The sequence below is a fragment of the Leptodactylus fuscus genome, chromosome 1, assembly GCF_031893055.1.
Source record: "Leptodactylus fuscus isolate aLepFus1 chromosome 1, aLepFus1.hap2, whole genome shotgun sequence".
Lineage (NCBI taxonomy): Eukaryota > Metazoa > Chordata > Amphibia > Anura > Leptodactylidae > Leptodactylus > Leptodactylus fuscus.
The window spans coordinates 62192335-62212679 of record NC_134265.1 but is presented as its reverse complement, the minus strand read 5'-3'; the positions used below and the strand labels follow the sequence as shown (position 1 = coordinate 62212679).

The following is a 20345-nucleotide window of genomic DNA, read 5'->3' as shown; positions in this document are numbered from 1 at the left end:
CTATTTTCCCACTAGCTCCTATGACATGGACGGGGAAGAGGGGCATTCTGGGGGATCAGCGCTGCTGTATTATCTCTCATAAGCTCTAAATGTGGGGGGTCCCCTGAAAATGCTCGCACAGATTATACATTTCCTTCTAGTCGCAGCCACTTATGTCCTAATGATTTGGTGACTTTTATGGTTTTTGTCTTCACATTGTACAAGCTAGGTTTTTGTTTTTATTTTCTGGCAATGTGGCCATATGAGGGCTTGGTGTTTGCGGTATTAGATGTACTTTTCAATGCCGCCATTTTGGGGTGCCTGTAACTTATTGACTACATTTTATTAACTCTTTCTGGGTGGGATGTAAAAGGAAACATGAATTCTAGCATTGCTTTTAGCTTTTTTTTTTTCCTGTGCAGCATACAGCATAAGTAACATGTTACCTTTATTCTGCGGGTCAGTACGGTTACGACGATACCTCATTTATATTATTTTTTAATGCGATGCTATTTGTGCAGAATAAAATTCAATTTAGGGGAAAAAATCAATTATTTTATTTTATTATTATCGCCATCTTCTGAAAGGCATAACATTTTTATTTTTTGGTAGGCAGAGCTGTTTGAGGGCTTATTTTTTGCAGGGTGACCTCTGCTTTTTATTGGTACCATTTTGGTTTTCATCTGACCATTTGATTACTTTTTATTGAACATTTTATAAGGCAAAGGTGGTGAATAATCATTATTTTGTGCGGTTTTCTACGGTTTTTTTTATGATGTTTGCCGTTCGGGTTAAATAAAGTTTTAATTATATTGTTCAGGTTATTATGGATGCAGTGATACCAAATATGTAATGTTTTTTTCTATTTTGCTTTATTTTACATAATGAAACATTTTATATGGGGAAATGGGATTTTTGGGGCTTTATTTATTTCTAATTTATTTTAAACTTATTTAAACTTTTTTATTACTTTTTTTTTCTAACCCCATGGGGGATTGAACCATTGATCTGCTGATCTCTGCTTAATTACATAAACGCTGCAATACACGGGGTCACTGATCAGACCCCGGGCTGCCCACTACCAACATCGGCACCCCCCGAAACCGTTGTGGGGGTCGCCAATCGGCACCATTATGTACCGAAACCCCTGAGATGCCAGCAGTCAAGTCCCCCTGAAACACATTCTTGGGTTTCAACTTTTTCCTGGAGAACTCTATGAAAATATAGCTCTATATAGTATGTGAAAGTCAGATCCCTTGAGTAAAAGTTCATTATTAGACTTCTGCTACATATTAGCAATAATTCACTTACGTGCTTCGAGCTTTAGAACTAGTAATCGAACTATGATGGAATAAGTCCAGTAAAATGCTTGTATTAAGAAGATAAGAGATCAATGGATGTTTTTGAAATCTTCATCTTCACGAAGCATCACAGATCCTCTGTCTCATGAAGCTAACACTTTTTAACATAAATGGCCGTTCATGTAATAGATGGATATTCTGAATCCGTTTAGTAGAGCTGTTCTTCATTATGGCTCGTAGAAGTGGATCCAACAATGGGGGCTTCCATCTATGATACTCCTAAGAAGGGTTGTTATCATAAGGCAACCCCTAATGAATTTAATAACACATCCCTATTGACAGAGTATAATGAACTTATCTGCATATAAAACAGTTTTCTGTGTAGGTGTCTCCTATAAGAAAGCAACAAATACCCATCAACAACCAAAGGCCTGTACTAAAAGAGAATGTACTGTTACTACAATATCAAGATGGCGTACAGCTGTTTTCTGTATACAACCTAGTTTGCTGCATTGTTCTACACATACATATCCCAGATATCCACCAGATGAACCATTCACGACAAGTAATACGTATTTACTATAGACACGTAACCAATTATCATTTTGTATAGCAGCTGTCTCCATTTTTTATAGAGATGACATCTTGAGAAGAAAGCTTCTGCAGAAGCAGAGAACATCCTGCTTTACACACACATCTTTCGCTTTTACTCACACTTTCTGGGAATAAATTTACACAAGAAGGCAGCCGCTCAATCGAGGAAGCTAAACGATAAGAAAATATATTTTATGGCAAAATTCAATTTTCCATCTTTTGCCTACCTGCAGAAAATAAACAGCAATTTAGTCAATTAATTTCCGAATCAAAATAAAGCCAATATTACTTTGGACAGATATCTAAAAATATTTGGAGGTGGGGGGGATTTTATTGAAGTTACGCTTCACTGCAAGCAATGAGCTTTTTCTCACGGTAGGAAGGTGTTGAGTCTCCAAAGAGCAAATTCACCAATTCTCATATTTTTATATGTATATTTTCAGGAAACCTAATATGAGTATATAAAATTATTTTTAGAATTACCGTTCGTTCAACTATGTCAAAGCAAAATTTTGTACTGCAGGAGTTTCACGTCAACATTTTATGTTCAGGCCCCTGAGTCCATTAGGAAAACATATTAAAGATCCTACATTGTTTCAGTGAAATCCTGAGCTTCGCCATAGGTAATGCTGAATTAAAATCACAGTCTCACCTCCCCCTTCCCTCCTCAGCCCTGATGATCTCCCACTGTGCACGGCTTTAATTGCAATTCTGGTCGAGCATCATGGGAAATTTTTAGAAATTTCAGTAACTGTTAAAGTATTAGATCAAGGCTTCTCAACCTTTCACTGCAAGGACCCTAATTAGATCTTGTGGTCACCTTCATGGCCCATTATACGTATATATCTATTTTATAATCACTTACCTTGTTATAGCTTTACACGTTATTGTGTTATTATTTAGAACTAATTAGTTTTAATAATTGAAAAGGTAAAAAATAATTGTATTAAATGATTACTTTCAAAGATTACAAAGATTGCACAATAATATTGATAATGGGAATTTATCTTACATGATATAGGGGTCTCTGTTTTAGGTGAAAGAGCTATTGTACGTCTCACATAATAAAAATGAATGTAAGGTAATACTGTCCCCTTTAATAAGGGGGATGTTTGGGAATTCATACGAATTTAATGAAATCAGCGAATATGTTAGAATTAAATACAACTTATATTCTACCTAAAGAACTTACATAGCGGTCACCATTCTAGCACCATCTTTTCTTTGGTTCTCATCGGTCTTGCTTTGGCCCGGTTCACATCTGTGCATGGTTTCCATTCGGGGGAGTCCACTTGGGAACCCCCCAAACGGAAACCTAATCTGCACAGAAAAGTGGTTACCTTGGAAACCACACGGACCCCATAGGCTATAATGGGGTCCGTGTGGTTTCTGCTCGGTTTCCGGAGAAAAATGCGGAGAGAAAAGTGCTGCTGCATATTTCACGCAGAGATGGGAACAGAATGGCCCGAACGCAGATGTCAATTGGGTCTTACTTGTCCTGCTTTAATGATGTGCTATAACTGCACAGCTGACCACTGCAGCCTACCATTGACCTTAGTGGTTCTGTGCTGTACATGCCAGTGACTGAATACAGATGGTAACAGTCATGAAGAGACTTTCGGATGGCATATCCAGTAGAAAGTAAATTTTTTCTCCTGATATGGGCCAATTGACTTCTGCCTTGTAGAGTCTTCTTGTATTCTTCTGGATCAAAGCTGTATTGTTATAGGTTGGACTTAATGGACTTGTATCTTCATCAACCCCATTTACTATCTTACTATGAGTTAAAGTATCCTCAATTCAGGACCGCCATGTCTTAACCAAAGCAGAACACACAAAGAAGCGAGGGTTTGTAAAACTCAAAATTAGGACAGAAACTTACTCAAAGGGGCTATATCACTAGATTTTTGTGTTTTTAGCTAAAGATATGCCTGAATAGCCTTTAAAAAGGCTATTCAGTTGCTGCTAATGGTTTGTAGAAAGACCCCCCCCCCCCCCGTTTTTGTTAATTACCGTGGAAATCAAAATACAAATCAGCTCCACCGTGTACCCTCTTGCTTCATACCTTCTGGATGCTCACTGCTGCCTCCAAGCCCTCCTCCTCCTCCTGATTATTCAGCGCGTCCATCGTCGGCGGTTTCTGTCGAAATCACGTGCATGCACAGTAGCTCTCCCCGGGCACGCTACTGCGCATTCTTCAGTGCCATTTTCCCGTAGAGAACATTGCGAGCTCCAGCATGCCGGAGGGAGCGCTACTGCGTACGCGTGTGACTTCAATAGAAACTGCCGACGATGGAGGCGGTGAATAAGCAGGAGGGCTTGGAGGCTGTGGTGGGCGTCCAGAAGGGATGACTGATTTGCATATCAGTAATTAACAAAAACAGGGGGTCTTTCTACAAACGATTCGCAGCACCTGAATAGCCTTTTTAAAGGCTATTCAGGCATATCTTTATCTGAAAACATCAAAATCTAGTGATAGAGCCCCTTTAAAAGACCATTGGTTCTAATGGAAGCTATGTATTGCTTTATTTCTCTTTCACTTTCTGCAACTATTCCACCACAAATTACAACGGGTTGCTGAGCAATAAAACATCCTGTGATCAGGTTATTTTCTGGCGGAAAGTGATTGTCCATAGCGGAGTTCCCCCTTAAAGTGAATGAGAGATATGAGAATAGTTAAGTCTATCTGGTACTACATTGCTAACTAGTGGCCTTTGGCTAATGTCTGGTGTACAGAGATTTTTTTGCCAACTGTAACTTTAAAGCGCTTCCATTTTCTAGCTGTAAATGTGATGTCAGATTTTCCAGAGAGAAGGCCCCTCTATAGCTGGCCTGTAGCTATGGAAAGTATACGTTGTGGTGGTGTCAGCGCTGGCTTCTGCATTATTGCTGTTCCCCACATATTTCTAAAGCTATCTGTTATAAGACAGCATTTTTAGAAAACAAACAACAACCTTGATTTAATACAGATACATTCTTCACCGTCCCTACAGAATACTTCTCGCTCTGGGCCAAACCAAAAAGTAATAATTCTGTCAGTATAAAACCACCATATTTGTTTTAATAGGTTTAAAGCACAAGTCTGTAAAACGAACATTAAATTATCTTTATATGTAGTTAAATATTCAGTAACTTCGCATTTTTGTGTGTTTTTATCAACCTTTTCCATGGGAGTTTTTATTATTATTATTATTATTATTATTATTATTTTGCATAATAGAAATGTGTTTAGTTCCTTGTGGATTACAGATATATATATATATATATATATATATATATATATATATATACATATAGAGACATATGTACATATAGAGACATACTGTATATACATAAAGCAACATATTTCATGGAGACATACATATATATATATATATATATATATATATATATATATATATATATACTGTATATATATATATGACTCTACAAAGGCTTTTTGAGCAATTTTAATAGGAAGCGAGGGTTGCAAGCATTAGCCCCGGTACAATAACATCTGACATCCTGCCATCTATACAGCTGCCATAGTCCATCGAGCCTTGTCACTTAATTCCGTAATCGGCAGCGATACCTTCCCCCATAACACTCCACATGCATCCTATACAGACCTATTCAGTCTTCAGCTACCGCTTCCTGAATCATTAGAAAAGACTCATCTTGATTCTCTCTGAGTTTTGTACACATAAAGGCACATTAGATATTTGGATATGCACGTGTCCTATTTATTAGCGACCTATTACTTACATTATTATTGAATAATTACGTAATGTATTTATTATTATGTTTATTAATTTTATATTTTTATATTTCTTTTTGTAATTTGCATTTTATAATTTTTGCCAAATTAAGAAAATTGTTATATTGTACATATGGACAGATTAAAACAAACTCTTGTAAGTGCCATAAGAGGGGCTTTCTGATGACAGAAAGATGGAATAATTCAGTCTGAGGGTAGTGTGTAGGTACATTCATGGAGCTGAATTAAGCATTCATTCAATGCAGATCCAAATGCAATTTGCATGGTTAACATATTCAGATGAATATCCACATTAGCATTTTAATTACTAACTTTACATGTTATTTTTCATTGTCATTTATGGTAAAAAGACATGTTTTGCTTTTGATGAAAACTTTTATGTAATAAGAGTATTTTATACTATTTAAGACTAAATACTCTTTGGTCAATGATCATTCCTCTCAACTCTCCCATACACATGTACTCCCAGCTTGGCCAAGATTGCATGTGTTATCAGACAACAGGGGGCATCAGATTATCTCTATAGAGAAGAAAAGGGGAGGAGCATAGAGAGAAACACAGGTTTTGCCTAACTAGGTTCACACCTGTGCTTGGGTTTCCATTCTTTGGGTCCGTTTGGTTACCCAAAAACAAAAACCCAATCCACATAAAAAAGGGTACCCGCAGATAGACCCCAATCGGATCCATCAGGTTTCCACTGGAGATGAGTGAGTAGTATTCGATCGAATACCTCCCCTGAATAGTTATTGGTCTAATCGGTCGAATACCACAGTGAAAATTCGATGCGCTTTTTTACACCAATAACTATGCAGGGGAGGTATTCGATCAAATATACTCGCTCATCTCTAGTTTCCACCCAAAAAATTTTCATTTGGATTTGGGAAGAGAATCCCTGAATGGAAAATAAGCGCTAGTGTGAACTGGGCCAGATGCAGAAGCTAAATAGTATCTTTTAGTCATTCTCTCTATATGCCCTGCATATTCTTGTGGCTGTTTATAAGTAACAGAGACAGTTAGAACATATTCACCTCTACGTGTGAGTGCAGTATCTTGTAGCTAGTGCATAGCAGAGAGGAATGCAAACTACAGCCTGCATAGGGAATAATTGCAAGGTTTTCTGAAAGCTTAGGTAAGCTCAGATTTTTTGATTTTTATGTTTTTTAAATTTTTTAAAAAGATTTTAACTATTGTGATCACAGGGCTTTATAACACATAGATAATAGCATATCATTATTATGGAATATTCAGGGGGTGTTTTGATTCTTTATGCTCTCTCACTCACTCTCTCTCTATGTATATATATATATATATATATTTGTGTGTGTATATACCTGTGTATATAGAAAAAACAATCTGCCAGCAACTTGTATGGGTGGAAAAAGCATATATATATATATATATATATATATATATATATATATATATATATATATATATATTAGTTTTGCTTTCTTTCTCTTGATATATATATATATATATATATATATATATATATTATATACTCTCTTTATATATATATATATATGTATGTAGCATACATACTCTCTATATATATATATTTACATATATATAGTATATGTATACGCTCTGTCTCTCTCTCTATATATATATATTTATATATATATATATATTAATATATATATTAATATATATATATATATATATATATATATATATATATACATATATATATATATATATATATATATACATATATATACACATATATTAATTTCAAATACTTATACAACTAGAGAATTATATTGCGGACTGACAATGTGGCCAATAATTATAAAAACTTTTAAAAGAAGGCCATTGCTATGAAATATCTATGTCACCGGGGAATATAAAATCCATTTCACACAATGTATTTCCCCTAACGACACTCAGGAGTGTAGTTGAAAGATGTAGATGTTCTTCTAACCGGAACCCTTCTTTCCAGCAACCCCCAGTAACACTGTAACATGCTCAGAACATGGCTCCATCTCTCTACTTTTTGTTCTTTATTTAGCATCTGCTACATTTTGAAACATAAGAGACTTCGTTCAATGTTTTAAATCTCAAGACAAAAGACTGTAGTGAAAGGGACCTCATGTCCTTTTTCTCTTCAAAGTATTTTTTATCTTACAGATTTGCTATAAAATAAAAGTCAGCGGAAAGAGAATTTTTTACCATTTGATTTTATATGGTCTTGATACTTTACAGTGGTAGAAAGTTTCTTGTTATACAGTATATGGGGTGACATTAAATGACACTTATTCCATTTATTTTTGAGTTTCCTAGCGCAATTGACATTCAGGTTTAGTGTTTGTCTTTCTAACATGCCAGGCTTTCAAAATTTTTCTAACTTGCCCTTAATAAACTTCCATTTTATTATAGTCATTGTATTAAACACCTCAATTATAAACTTAAAATAAAAAATTAGGACTCTTAGAAAGAATATCAGGTTCTGGTCTACAGCATGTAATTCTTAAAGATGAAGTACACTTAGCTATTGACAGTTCTTTAAGACTTGGTTGGACATGGCACCACCTCCTCCGCAGCAGACTAGATCAACACTGTAACCTTCCCCCAAGTGCTTTGTCATATAACATCCTCCCTAACAACATGAGTGTTACTAAGCAACATGAGTCCATAAGAAGTAAGATACATCCTATAGATACCTCTTGAAGACTACTATAAGTAGCTAATATACAAGTGACTGCTTTTATATACTGGGTGAAAAAGTGGAAATTTAAGCTGGACTGGCTGATTTCTAATATACATGGAGGCCTCCTGGCTCTTACCTGATGGCAGATGTTGGGGGACAGAAGGGTTAGGCTTATTTCCCTGAGAACAAAATGGTTGGCCATGTTGAAATTCAGAATGCCAATTTTGGGCTTTCAGAGAGATATGTCAATACCAAAGGTGTCTGCATCGGGTTTCACCCCCCCCCCCCCCCAATCCGAACACGTACATGCTCTAAGCATGCCTAGGATTTCCACTTTATGCCATTTCCCCAAATTCACTGGTGGTTTCACCTACAATAGAGATATTTAGTAAGTCATGAGTTCAACATGCGCACCTTGGGTGGAGTTGGAGAACAATACCACTTATTAAAGGACTATTGTAAGGTCCATATAGTGTGAATGATCCTGCTCTGTTCCTCAATGGGACGACTCATGACATGGCTCATTTGCAGTGGTCAGTGCCTGGAGCTGGTCGTGTAGATGTGACTGTGTTACACATGTGCGCCTCTTGTCACTAGACTGTATCGAGCTGAATGACTGTCAGTAATATGGACTGAATTCAGCCAGCTGCTAACTTTTTGTCTCCAGTCAAGGAATGATTATCACGACCCTGGGGGAAAAAAAGTTGAAGGTGGGAAGTATAATTGAAGTCATTGTTGGGAGGAAGAAGTTACTCTTTTCCTGTTTTGACAGGAAATGGAGACAAATGTGCTTCCTGACCATTTTCTCATTAGAGAATTAGCTTTTTATTGACCTTAAGGTTAGACACATTGCGGCATAATGAAATCTGGTAGACGAGTTTTCAGGCTGAATGTTTACAGGCAATTTGGTGAAGTGAACAGGTAGAGTCAAGGAAATTCATTAAAGAACATTTTAGAACACATTATTTCCCAATGTTAGTGGGCACAGAATGTTCCTGTGATACCTGGTGTAGAACAATGAATGAGAACCATACATGAATGGGACACCTTGGTTCAGCTTATTACATACATATATAAACCACTCAAGAACATAGACAGTGTAGTTTGTACTATATTTTAACTGAATATTGCAATTTTCAAGTCTGGAGATTACTGTGTTCTTATGTGTTACCTACCAAATCTGTTTATCACAAATCTATAAATATACTTTCTTAATATTTTTTCAGATTTATATTAAATGAATTGGAATCTATCTATCTATCTATCTATCTATCTATCTATCTATCTATCTATTGAACTGTCTATCTATTGATCTAGACAAGATATATACTGTATAAGACCACACCAGTATAAGCATAGGGTGCTCACCAATGGGAAAAGGATCTGTCCCATTCAGTATAACTTCAAAAAACAGGCGGCACAGGCTTTTTGAGCCGAAACATCGCAGCATGAGGCAATAAACCTCCTTTGCTTTTTTTTTTTTTTTTTTTTAACCACATAGTCTGCCGCCTGTTTCTTTGAATTTATCTATTGATCTATCTGTCTATTGATCTATCTTTCCACATGTACTAGCTCTACCGGCCAATATCATTTCAGTGAGTTATTTAAGTTTTAAAGGAAAATTCTACATGGATTACTAAGGCTCCTCCAAATTTTTTAATCTTCCTTTATAGCACCCACATTTTCCATCCTTGTGTCCCTGCAAGGACATGGAAGGCACACAAAGAAATTCTGCCCTAACATTGATTCCTTAATATATTTTCTACAGCATATGCCCCATATAGCGGTCACCAACTAAGAGGAAGACGAGACTCCACTGACTGTTATACCCCAAATCAGCTACCCCCCCATACTCTCCCTCTCGACTCTAAACCGCCCCCCCACACACACACACTTTACTAGCTTTAGCAATGCCAAATATCTATTCGGACGTGCCAATAAAGCCTATTTGATTTGATTTGATTTGATTACTCAATGAATTTGTTAAATTTATTTATTTTTCTTAGAAGAGATTTTTAAAGAAAATATGTCGCCTGAAAATTAAAGTAACTCTACATGCCTCCATATGGGGAATGGATCTACTAACTTGGAAGAACTCCCACCTACCCTAGTGGTTACTTGCATGATAGATTTCAGATCAAGAAACCTCTAGGGTAGGTGGGAGTTCTTCCCAGTTAGTAGATCTCTTCCCCATAAACTCCCATATGGAGGCAGTAGAGTGGCCAACTATAGGTGCCATAAACAGGAAGTTTGTCAGGTCCCAGAACTAAAAAAACCCAAAACAATTGCCTTAGTCATGTAGATCATGCGGCGTTAAAAAATAAACCCAGCGGCAGACAAAATAGTTGGATTCATTATTGCTTCTTAGAGCTTTGCAACTTAAAAAAAAAAGGAAAAAAAAAGAATCAGTCGTAATCAAGCTAAAGAGTATATGTAAAAACAAAAAATCCCCCTTTGATGCAACATTGAAAGTGATGAGTTTGTTGTTTGCCTTTCTTTAAGTTTGCACCAGTGAACTCGAGCCAAGGTTGTCCTTCACCACCGATGCAACGTGACGTAATACATTGCAATTATTTTGACTCAAACTCATTAAAATGAAACCAGTGCTCAACCAAATATAAAAACTTCCAGAACAATACATCAGGAAGAGTGGATAATGATGTTTTTGAGTGAAGCCACTAGAACGATATATGGAGTATTTTTAACCGTACAAATAAACAATACTATTTGGGTCTATTGTAACATGGACCAACTTTTTGACCTTAGAAAGGATCTAAAAATAGAGATCTATTTGTGGATGTGAAATGTCTAATCCAGTATTGTTTACCTTTTTCTCTGAATTGCTTACAACTTTTTGACTTTACATTGTCTTCAGTGACAAAGAAAGTTTCATGGTATTGAAATGGTTTTCATATACGTCACCTTTTTAGGAGTTGGGCATTCATTTTGGCCTCTATTATTCTATACTTATTTTATAAAATTTTTGTTTTTCTTTCTATGTACTTAAAGAGGACCTGTCAAAAAAAGTAGAACAAAGTAAATACCATACGTCATTTTATTGCCAGTGTACCTTTCCATTCGAGAAATATGGCCCCTGGAAGGGTTCAAGTAAATTTACTTTTATTCACCAAGTGGGCTTTAACCTTTTCTCTGAGAAATAAAAAGCTCACCACCCACTCAGAGAATCAGAGCTAATTTTGAGATATCTTTCCAGGCACCATGTCTTTTCAATGGATGGGTTGAAAAAGCCAAAACTCCAAATTATTCAAGGGCCCAGCAGCAGTCAAATGATGTAGGACATTCAGCATTTTGCACTTAGTGAAAAGTCCTCTTTGAAGTGTTCGATGACCTTTGAGCACTGTTTAAATATAGACATCATCTCCCTCTATAGCTGAATCCATAGTTGTGTAGACTGCTACAATGGAGAACCTACATAAAGACAGTCCATGGGACTGCTATGGACCTATGGAGTAAGCATACTTTTCCAGGTTGGTCTCATTCTCATGGGTATGAGAACATGTAGAGGAATTTAGGACATACTCTACGGGGGCATGCAATGGTAGCAAGGAAAGAAGAGGAAACTGTATGATTCATGTAAATAGGATGGCGACCAGGATCTCCTGTTAAGAATAGTTAGGAATGTAGTGATAGGAAGCAGAATCTTAAAGGAAACCTGTCACCATGAGAATCCATGTTTCTTCCTACAGTTAGAAGACAAGTTTGAGGCTCTCCCTGTCTACAGACATAGCTGTCAATTACTGAGTAGGACCACCCACCGGACTCCGAAGCACAGAAGTAGCATGGGTTTCAATCAATAAAGGGCAGTTCGATCATACTTGCCAACTCTCCCAAAACATCCAGGAGGCTCTGTCAAAAAATGGTGACCTCCCAGTATTCCCAAAAAATAGATGAATCTCATCCCAGTCATATTTTACGTGGAATTGGCACTTAATGTGTTGGTCACAGCATAAATAAGGGGCATTTTTTATGCCAACATCAAAATAAGAAGCGTTATTTGTATACAATGGCGTAGCTATAGAGGGTGCAGAGGACACTGGGCCCTGGACAGTGAAAGGGCCCTTAAAGGTCCCCATGCCTAATGAAATATACCACTGTTCTAAACTTCAAAAACTAGCTAGGAGCCCATTACAGATGTTGCACTGGGCACCTGGAGCTTCAGGTTAATCCTCTACACATATGGAAAGGGACAGAGTTTGGAAAAAAAAGGACACAGTCATGCAGAAATTTCACACTACGCTCCGCATGGCGAGACTCTCAGAGGGCTGACAGTAAACGTTGCATGTACGACTTATATACAGAGCTAAGGCAGAGAATTGAACCTTTTGACCCAGGTGAATGAGAGTCTGTGTTATAACTCTGTGTAGTGAACTAAGCTCACCTTATATACAAGGACAGGTCATACAAACTATAGAGACAGTATAAAGGCAGAAATATAGATATAGCGATAGAGGTAGAGACTGGTTTACGTAATGTAGTATATACAATCCTCGGAAATATTCGGTAATAGTTTTGGAGATGTAGAATCGGCAGATGTGTAATCCTTCACGTTTCACTCAGGTTTTCTTAAACAGACTTGTGTGTCACGTAAGGTTGCCTTGTTGCTCATTGTATCTTACATTTCCACACAATGGGAACTGTTGCGTGCAGTTTTATTTCCTATTGGCTTTTGCTATTTATGCGTGCGTCGTGCCACTTGTAATATATTTCTAAGAAAATATTTAGTTTGTAGTTTTAGTAATGAGCGTGAAAGCTCCTTAAGCTGAAAAGGATAAACGCACAGACTGCCGGCATGTGGGAGCCGCGCTCTGAGTGGTTACAGACCTGCTGACTGGGTTTAAAGTGCTTACATAATCCTATGGCATTACCAGCTGGCATCCAAACGTCGACTGGGGTGGCAGTTGGTTTCAGATTACATCTGGAATGTAACCATATAAAACAAGGTTTAAACTGTAAAATTTGGAATTTGACATTTTGTTACTGTTTAAACATATGCTAAATACCTTATCTAGTGAGCTGCCAGGGGATGGAAATGCGAAAACTTGCTCTTAAAGAGGACTTGTCACCTCTTCCGACTAATACTTGTATTCCCCATAACATAACAATTATTTGGGTGGCGGTGTTCCTCTGTTATTCCTCCTGGAAATGTTTGACTAAACTGAAAACTGGGTGCTACTCTTCTCCTCATCGAAGGCTTATGTGTCTACACATTCAGCACTCATTGTATGGTGTCAGACTATGTCATTTATAAATTCTAATTTCTAGGAGGAATAGCATAATATAGCGTTCTAAGCATCAATGTAAACCTTTGCTGAAGGTGATTTTTAATCTTGGCATTTTTTTATGCACATGTACTTTTTTTTGTGTATTCTTCAGGCATTTTTTTTCCCCCTCTGATAAAATCCATAGCAAAATGCTCGAACAAAACGCCATTTAAAAATAAATAAATAAATAAAAATATTTCTTATTTAATAATTTAATATTTAATGATAATGATTTAATAAAAAAAAAATTATTAATAACGTAATAAAAAAATATGTAAAAAAATATTTTAAAAAGGTCAAGAAAAAAAGTGTAGTACGAAAGGCTATTCATAATCAACTTTAATTTCTGACCCCAAAATTTTACGGAAAAGATGCTATAAATTTTTTTTTTTTTTTAAAGTGTGCAACCAGCCTTAAAAGCAAAGGTGTTTTTTTTTTTGTTTTTCAACTTTTGCTGCTTTTAAAATTACCATCCTGTGTTTTATCTCTAACTGGCAATTATATTTCAATTTTCTGGGTATTAGCAGAACACCTTGCGCACGTCTGCACCCTCACAGCCATGTCACTACCCAATCACCATAACAACGTGTTCCGAACACAAAATTCAAATAGCGGGATATTCTTAGTTTAGGATCCCGTCCAATAAATATTATACATATTTAAGGATCTGTTGTGTACCAGGAGAACATGTTGGCTTTCCTGGCACTGATGCAAGTCAGTGATATCATTATGGATTGAATGTCACTCATATATGTTGATACAGTATCATATCTCGACAGTACGCCTGTTTTTTCTTCCCTTTTCTGTAAGTGTTGCAATACAGTATACAGTATACTTTCTGACAACAGAATGTTGGCTCATAGCTGAAATTAATACATCAATTACTATCTTATAATTACACGACTGCTGCATTTTAATAGCGAGGAACATTCGCAGCTTTAAGATTCTACATTCAGTATTTATGTAAAGCTAGTCCAAAATTCCTACAATGACCAATATTGGCGCTGTGTACGGGACTGTAATGTGCATTTGTGGCCATAAACCATTGAGGCAATGCAAAGATAATCATCTTTCAATGACTTTTCATTTGTTACCTTCTGTAAGTAATATATATATTATTCTACCAGTAGCCACAGATAGTCAGTGGGTTAGTCTGAGGTTGGTTACCTCCATTACTTCTGCAGATCCATTGACCTTCTAACGGCACATCTGTATAAGCCTTGGATTTCCACAACAAATGTATATAGTTAAGTAAGTGTTGGATTTGCAATATGCAAATCTGACACGTGTTATCATAGCCTTAGGCATTGATACATTTCAAGGAACCAATACTGGTTTCCTTAAAGTGGTGTTCTAGTATTTGCTAAAACGTCAGCAAAGAGCCTCATAGAGGACAAGAAGAGTAAAAGTGGAGAATGTCTATAAGTATATCTTTGTTCAATCTATGCGTATGTCATGCAGTATATTGTTTTATCATATAAAGTCCAGAACTGCAGAACACAACATCGCTATTGATTTCCTCCATTCCCTTTATCACACCGAAACCTACACACAGGACCAGCTAAACCCTCTCCAAAAGGCCACTTCCTTATCCACACAATGACAGATTTTCATTCCCACAATATACTTTGCATACTGGCCATCTTGTTTGATAAGTCCACCTCCTCAGAAGACATGTCTTCAATGCAGTTGGTCACTTGCAGTTGGACGTTCATGGTGCTGTCCAAGCATGGCGCTCCATAACTCCCTGCGTCAGATATCACGCCCCACCAATCCTAGGTCTTATTTTTCAATACATACTCCTAAATTTCCAAAGATGAGGGAAAAAATTATTAAAATAAAAATAATAATACACATTCTAGACATTTTATAGAATCGCTCCCTTTGGTGCAATACCCCTTCAAGTCTGTAGTCATATGTCAGACTGTAGGATCGATTTAGCATAAAACCTTAAAGTGTAAGAAAGTGCCTGCTTGTCACGTCATGCCCCAAATGTGTGCAAGTGTTGATGGTACATCATATTGACAGTGTGATAATTATTCCCTGTCAACATAAGCAAATTGGTTTGATGCCATCGGTAATCCCAATTGTATCTACATTGGAGGTGTCCTTAGATAAGACAACCATAGTGTAAAGCAATTACAAGCTGAATGAAGGATAAGACATCAGTCAGGAATGGTACAGTGTCATATCAATTATCACAAATAGGAAAAAATAAGATCCATACCAGACCATGGTCATGTACTATCAATGTCAATACAAAGTGCTTACAATGGTATGAGTAATACCATACAAATTCCCTTCTGTTCTTATGCCAATGCTTCCATGTTCTCCCGATAGTCTGTGTATACTGGGCTTCAGCAATGGCTTGGCATATCAGCAGTGGCATCTCGAGACATGACATTACTACAGTCAGGTCAATGGACTGGTGGAGACCAGGAAAACATCAACATAGTGGATTAATATAGTGAGAATTACTCCTTATTAAATACCATTGACAAATATTTGCAAAAAAATCTTAGCGTTGGGAATCCGTTACGATGGGATACATCATGGGTACAAGCATTAAAAACTGAATATTGACTTAATATCTGTTAACCTCACAACTAGCTGAGATGACAGCTGCTTCCTTCTGAGGAAGGTGTAATATGCTAATATCCTCATTACTGTAATCTTATTTTTAATAATCTTATTTTTTTTTTCAGGTGACATTTACGAAGAGAAAGTTTGGGTTAATGAAGAAGGCTTACGAGTTGAGTGTATTATGTGACTGTGAGATAGCTCTTATCATCTTCAACAGCACTAACAAACTCTTCCAGTATGCCAGCACGGATATGGATAAAGTTTTGTTGAAATATACAGAATACAACGAGCCACATGAAAGTCGAACAAATTCAGACATTGTAGAGGTAAGGTAATATATGTTTTCCGCAAGTATGTTCATATGAATTCTATGCTCTACTATAGCTGAATGGACTATAGACATATATGCATACATATGGACTATTCCGCTAATGTAATATATTTATGTATTAGATCATATTTGCCAGCTCCCCAAAATTTTACGAAGGCTCCCATAAAAAAGCAAAGTTCTCTTGCACTCCCCAGAGAGCTATCAAATAGCGTGGGCTATCTCCCAGAAAGCTGGGCTCAATGAACATTTTCTGGTAATGGCATCTTCAGGCCTGGTTCACATCTGCATTCAATAATCCGTTCAGGAAGTCCATATGAGGACCTCCAAATGGACTACCAAATGCATTGGCAAGCGGTGAGCTTATGAAAAGACACGGACCCCATAGACTATAATGGAGTCTGAGTGCTTTCTGCGCAGTGTCCGCACAGAACATGAGGATAGAAAAGAACTTCCTGATCTACTTTCCTGTCCACATGACTCGTGCGAAGACCACACGGAAAGCTCACGGACCCCTTATAGTCTATGGCGTTCATATGCTTTCACTGCTCACTGCTTGTCAATGTGTTCGGTAGTCAGTTCAGGAGGTCCCCATGCAGACTCCCTGAATGGATTACCGAATGCAGATGTGAACCGGGCCTCAGACTCAGCATTCGAAATTACATTCAGTTAGTACAACACATTCAATACATTCTATCAGTGATGCTGTATAAAGGAGATGTGTGGGGCATATTTACGGTCCCAAAAAATGAAGAGCTCTTGGAGCTACCACAAAGGTCTTTCTCAAAGGAGACCATGTAACAACATTGTCATATGCAAAGACAGTAATAATACAATGGTTGCCTTGTATAGTTGTTACCCTTGTTCAGATTTGACTCTTTCTGGATGGTCTCACACTCATTGGCAGGAATTTACTAAGCGATCTGTGCCAGTTTTCTGGCATAGATGGGTATAAATGTGGCGCATCTTTGACACACGGCCCGTGCCACACCAGGACCTCTTAATAATTCACTCAGCACCAGGGGCAATGGATTAACCGTTGTGTACAGAATGCCAGTCTTAATAAATTCCATCCAGTGTTTTTAGAACGTTTCCCTTTAATATGTAATATATAATAATAAGCTTCCTGTATTCGTAATGTTTCTCATATATTCTGGTTTCTGTAGAAAGCCATTGTGCAGATGTGTAGGTGGCAGTGTTGGTTTTGCTCATACTGTTTTCATGAGGCCACCCAGCCAGAAAAAGGAAAACATTTACTCCATGTGCAGTCTATACAATACCGTACAGTCAAGTCCAACGCACATCATGTGGTGCACATGTGAAATTATTATCATTCATACAAAAACTGCTGCAATCTACATACAGAATACATGGATAGAGTCCATGGTACTTATTAAAAGAAGGCTCATTTTCCCCTGAGCCTTCCTATTTTTAGGTGCAATTCTTTACATTTCATTGCATTTGTAGACATACGACCCTTTAATCCTTGATTAAAATTTCTATATATTTTTTGACAAATCCTGAATACCTTAGCTGACCTCAAAGATGACATTGAGGCAAAGTATCAGCAACAACAGCTGGGAAAGGCAACCTTTTGCCAAAAGATTACACTTTACTCTTTGTTTCCAAGACCCATAAAAGTTGGATTTGAGATAGTTCATAGCTCCGGCAGACATGGACAGGTATATCTCTTATGTCTCTTGCAGCCCTATGTATATATATATATATATATATATATATATATATATATATATATATATATATATATATCAAACATCCATGGATGCGAACATGTGAACAAGGCCCTGTACAGGGAAGGCTGTTTATTTTCTATGCAGGACCACACACTGGATTACTAAATCCACAATGATCAGATGATTGATCACATATATTACAAGCCGTACAAGAAGAGGGATATCAGTCTGCTCAGCTCCTCCTGCTCTATAACATGCTGTCTGCTCTCTATATAACAGGTTCCCTTTAAGCTGGGGCCCCACATTGCGGAAACGCAGCTTTATGTTGCAGAATGTATATTAGTAATTTTAGCCAAAGCCAAGAATGGCTACAAAAGGAATGGGACATATATAGGAAGCTCCCTTCTGCTCAATCCACTCCTGGTTTTGGCTCAAAAAAACGCAACAAAATCTGCAACAAAAAAGCTGCACTTTCGCAACTTGGGGGCTTAGCCTTAAAGTGTAAATGCTACATAAATAACTAGATAAAGCATTTGCTATATGCAGATAAAATGCTGTATAAGGTGTCATTGTTCAGAAGTGAGAAGCGACTTTTGCAGATTTGATTATGTTTTATTACTGTCTAGACGTTTCCATGGTACATTTCTTGTAGAATTAATAATACATAGCTCAGTACTAGCTTTCTCCACTTTATACAGTCCCACGCTGACATATAGAGGTCTAGTAGTTCAGCTTGTTTTTTGCTTATCTGTAGTCAAATGTTCGGGAATATTCATGATCAATTTTACCGTATATGTCTTGTAAGAATGAAGAAATGGAAGAAATGTGAGTGTTTCTAAGTCTGAGTTGTGACTATAGTGTTCCAGCATTAAAGGAAATGTGACATTAGGACAAAAACATTTACATCATTTACCCTTACCAAAATCTCCCACAATGAGAGAACATGGCAAAAACCGCTACATAACCTGAAAAGTGGATGGGATTCTGGCTCTGGAGCATATTGGAGAGAGACTAAAGCTGGCCATAGACATAATACGGATCGATGATGAGATTGTCCATGCAGACTATCACACCATCAACAATGACAACTAAACTAAAGGGGACAGCTTAGTTATTTAAAAAAAAAATATATATATGCCAATTTGCCCAAAAACTGGTATTTTCAACAATTTTCAAAATATCAATCGTGGACGATCTGCTTTTGGCAGATTAAAGTCCGAAAATAAAAAATAATAATATATAATTTGTATGATTGCTTGTAGGTAACGAGTGACTTTACATTCATATGAATGAATTCTGTCTTCTCATTTGCATCACTAGCAGTTCATAGCTAGAAACCACTAGTAGCCCTGGGATAAATTCACATGGGGCAGATCTGCTGCAGAAGTTTCTGCAACTGAAACCTTGTTCCGTATGTATCTTGGGGGGTCTTTCTGTGCAGGGTTTTCTGCAAGCCCTATAGAAGACTAGGAGAGTGACACGTCTGCCATGTGTGAATATAACCTCAGGCTTCATTCACTAATACTTTTCTTTGGAAAAAAAAAAAAACTACATGTAAAAGCGCAAGTTTTGTTAAATATTGAAATGAGTGTATCTGAGTACCTGTGTGGCATTTTTAATGTCTTATATTAATTATATTTAATTAATTTTTTGCTGTGTTTTTCACTACAAAAAGTAAGGAAAAAATGGCAGAAAAAAAGCAAAACATGTAGGATAGATAGATAGAGATATAGAGATATGGATAGATAGATATAGATATGGATGAATAGATAGAAAGATAGATAGATAGATAGATAGATAGATAGATAGATGTAGACAGATAGAGAGAGATATAGATAGATAGATAGATAGATAGATAGATAGATAGATAGATAGATAGATAGATAGGAGATAGATAAATAGATAGATAGATAGATAGATAGAGATAGATAGCTAGATAGATAGATAGATAGATAGATAGATAGATAGATAGATAGACAGACAGATATTCAGTCTCTCTTACATGTACAGAAGAGATTACATTCTTTCAGTTACTATCTCTCCTTATCCCTAGTGAAGCTCTTGAGTGTAATTTCGTCCTAAGGCGTAAGCACAACAGGGTTAATTTCTTAGACTGGAAGTCAATTAACCTAGAAGTGCCCAGAGGAAAGCCACAAAAATATAATAACTCTGTAAAA

At 36.9% G+C, this 20345-nt stretch overlaps 1 protein-coding gene across 15 annotated transcripts in view; it reads left to right on the top strand.

Annotated features, from left to right (window-relative positions):
- Positions 1-20345, top strand: part of MEF2C (myocyte enhancer factor 2C) — a 232453-nt gene that overhangs the window by 136459 nt on the left and 75649 nt on the right. For all 15 annotated transcript variants that reach the window (XM_075271131.1, XM_075271201.1, XM_075271148.1 and 12 more), the window contains one exon: positions 16269-16472. In XM_075271131.1, the coding sequence (XP_075127232.1) occupies positions 16269-16472 (204 nt within the window). The remainder of the gene's footprint in view (positions 1-16268; positions 16473-20345) is intronic.